This window comes from Monoraphidium neglectum (genome assembly GCF_000611645.1).
Source record: "Monoraphidium neglectum strain SAG 48.87 unplaced genomic scaffold scaffold03560, whole genome shotgun sequence".
NCBI lineage: Eukaryota > Viridiplantae > Chlorophyta > Chlorophyceae > Sphaeropleales > Selenastraceae > Monoraphidium > Monoraphidium neglectum.
In genome coordinates this window covers 1-3,359 of record NW_014010069.1, presented here as the reverse complement: position 1 = coordinate 3,359, position 3,359 = coordinate 1, and the positions used below count along the sequence as shown (strand labels likewise).

At 67.9% G+C, this 3,359-nt stretch overlaps 1 protein-coding gene across 1 annotated transcript in view; it reads right to left on the bottom strand.

Annotated features, from left to right (window-relative positions):
- MNEG_12993 (Putative ATP-dependent RNA helicase DHX29) overlaps nt 1–2,296 on the bottom strand; it is a gene marked incomplete at both ends in the record, with an annotated part of 3,691 nt that extends 1,395 nt beyond the window's left edge. Inside the window, 6 exons of the mRNA XM_014038535.1 lie at nt 16–157; nt 569–641; nt 858–948; nt 1,174–1,321; nt 1,546–1,690; nt 1,953–2,296. Of these exons, the coding sequence (XP_013893989.1) occupies nt 16–157; nt 569–641; nt 858–948; nt 1,174–1,321; nt 1,546–1,690; nt 1,953–2,296 (943 nt within the window). The remainder of the gene's footprint in view (nt 1–15; nt 158–568; nt 642–857; nt 949–1,173; nt 1,322–1,545; nt 1,691–1,952) is intronic.
- Between the last annotated feature and the right edge of the window lie 1,063 nt (nt 2,297–3,359).

The following is a 3,359-nucleotide window of genomic DNA, read 5'->3' as shown; positions in this document are numbered from 1 at the left end:
CCGCCTCGCCCGCACCCGCGTTCCGCGCGCCGCCCGGCGCACTGCCGGCCGGCGGCGGGGCCGGCGCGGCGGCGGCGGCCGGGTCGGCGGCGTCCGGGGAGGGGGCGGCGTTGCGGCGGCGCATCAGGCGCTTCAGGAGAGCCATCAGGAAATCACCCTGCAGGGAAATGTGTGCGTGTGTGCGTGTGTGTGTGGGCACGGCGGAGTGAGGGTGCGCTCCAGTGCCAGGGTCTACCGCCACCTGTACTGTGCAGCAGAAAAGGATTCCGAGGGGTCAACACCTGCGTCCGTCACTCTGTGCCATACCAGAGTTTGGTGGGCGTGTCTCGTCCAGAAGATGCACTGAAACAATGTCAAAAACGAAGCTCACAATTGAAGAAAACGAGCTCTTGTACGTGCACACGTAAGCACGCTTGGACATACACACTTGCGCACGCATGGACTCACATTCGCACGCGCACACGCGCGGCACACACACACACACACACACGCACACCCGCACACACGCACACACACACACACACACACACCCCACACACATACACAAGCGTGCGAAGGTGTCACCCACCTGCATCGTCCGCTCGTGCACCTCATCCACAATCACATGAGTCACTCCTGACAGCAGCGGGTCACTCGCCAGCCTGGTGACGCACAGATGTTTGGCAATAAAAGTGTGGATGGTCAGCAGATCATAAGCAGCATGATGCGCGAAGGATGATCGCTCTTGCGGGTGTGCATGCTCCTGCAAACACATGGCCGGAGCGCAGAGCCCGTACCGTCCCGCGCAGCGCCGATTTGGCTGCGGGCGCGGGCGTCTGTGCGCGGTGGGCGAGGGGGCGGCCCGCCCCGCCGCTCACCGGCGCAGCAGGATGCCCGTGGTGCAGAACAGCAGGCGCGTGTCCCGGGTGGCGGCGGCGTCCAGGCGGACGTGGTAACCCACGAGGCCACCTGGGGTGTGTGACGCAAAGGGCAGAGCATGCTGAGTCAGCTCCGAGGCACAGGTCTGTTTCGCATCCCACAAGGGAGGGGCGGGGAGGGGGTCTGGCGGAAAGCAAGCGTCGCGAGCGTCCGGGGAGCGGCAGCAAAATCGAAATCACGTCTGCGGCACGTGTAGATGTGCATTCGCACTGCTGACCCTGCTGCTGCTGCCGCGCAGGCCGCGCCCGCTCTCACCGGGCGCCCCGGGCTTGGGCTCCCCCCGCTCCGCGGCCACCCTCTCAGCGACCGATGTGGCGGCGATGCGGCGGGGCTGAGTCACCACGACGCTGACGTCAGCGCCGCAGCCCGCCAGGATGGCCTCTTCCAGGATGAACTGGGGCACCTGTCGGTTTTCGAATTCAAATTTGAACCAAAATTGTGAATAAAAAGCGGTTGGGGTCGCACGCGTTTCTACATTGACCATGACCGATGGTGGTTCAGTCTTGGGCTTCCCAAAGCCAGTTGCTTGCTGCCTTTTTGAGTCGCCGCAGAGGAGGACAGCCAGAGATGCCGCAAGGTGTCGACCTTCCCTGGCAAGGTCGAAACGCGTAGCCGCGCCGCCCCCACCTGGGTCGTTTTTCCAGACCCGGTCTCGCCGCTGACAACGACAACGTCTGACGTTGCCAGCGCCGCCGCCAACTGCTCCCGCATCGCCGCCATGGGCAGCTGCCCGCGCTCGCGCGCCCAGCGGCGGCCCTCCGGGGACCCCTGCCTGCGGGGCGGGAACGGAGGGCGCGCAAGGGTGGGTACAAATAAGACAAACCCTTAGGGCCGAGCGTGGCGCACCACCCCCAACGCCAGGGTGCTGCGCACGCGCAACACACGTGGCCCGGCGGCGCCGCCCGAGGCGCTGCCTGCGCGCGGTCGTGCGTATTTACCCCTCACAGCGCTGCCCACGCAGTCCCAGCAGGCAGCAGCTGGGGTGGTGTCCAAACCCTCAACCCTCAAAACTCCGCCCCAGGCGCCCCACCCACCAGGCGACCAGCCGGTCCCGCATCGCCGCGCCCCTCGCTGCCAGCCGCGCCCGCTCCTCCTTATCCCGCCGCGCCGCCTCCTCCCGCATCTGACTCAGCACGCGGTCCGCCTCCGCCGCCGCCGCCGCGGCCGCCGCGCCGCGCCCGGCCAGCTCCCATTCCTCCGCCTCCTCGCCCGCCGTCGCGCGCTCGGCCCCGAGCAGCTGCGCGGCGGCTGCCTCGTCGCCGTCCTCGGCGGCGGCGGCGGCGGCGGCGGGGGCGGACGCGGAGGAGGGCGTGGCGGCGGCGGCGCCGCGCGCGTCTGCGCCGGCCTGCTGCTTCTCCTCTAAGAGGGATCTGGGCATTAGAAGGAGTTTGGATGCTTCAGGTTTGTGGATGGGGGCTGGCAGGATGCAGCACTTCCAATCCTCAAGCGCGCGTGTGAACAAGACCACCAACCTCTAAACACCATCGCGAGGTGTTCCCATCCTGTTTGACACAACACACAGGATTGCAGCCCTCACATTTAATCACACGCGCGTGCACGCGCACACTCAAGCACGCCTGCAAGCGAGTGCGCGCCCGCATAGACACACACACACGCCCGCGCGCGCGCGCATCCACGGAGACGCAGACACGCGCATGTACTCACCTCAAGAATTCGTCCCTGGCCCTCTCCCCCTCCTGCGCCGCGCGCCCGCCCCGCCCTGCGCCGCCCTCGCCCTCCCAGCGCCCCCAGAGCGCCGTGTGCTCCTCCGGCAGCTGCTCGGCAGCCGCCGCGTAGGCCGGCGGGTCGGGGCGGAGCAGGTCGAAGAGGGCGCGCGCGGCCGCCGCGTTTTGGGCTTCTTGGATTGAGGTCCAGTTGTCCTGTTGAGTGGTGGGTTTGCATGTTGTTTGATTACTCCATGTGTTGTTGTCAAGACAGGTAATGGGGGAGACGGCCAGCAGCGGGTTTGGTCGGGCAGTGAAAGCGGAGTAACAGGCAGAACAGAGGGGTGGGGGTGGACGGGGGGGCCTGGCCTCTGCGAAAGCGCTCGGCTGCAACCCAGGCTCCGGGTTGTGATGGCCCCTGGCGTGCGCTGTGCGCACCGCCACAGCAAGCAGCCTGCATCGTGGATCCCGTGCCCCCCATGCCCCGGGCGCGCGGCCGGCCGACGCGCCTCGTCAGCAAATAGCTGGAAGGTCTTGGGCAGCTGCACAGCCCCCCGCCGCCCCCCGCGCCCGCCGCCGCGCGGACCGCCGCCGCCGCCGGCTGCGGGCGCCTCGATCGTCACTTTGTAGCGGTACGTCGCATCCTTTGAAGTCAGCGGCACCCCCGGCTGCTGTATCCGCTCGAACCGCGGCGGGCCCCAGCCCATCTTGGAGCAGTGCTGCTGCAGCAGTGCCTTTGGCAGCCGCCGCTCCACTGGGGCCGGCACGGGCGCGCGC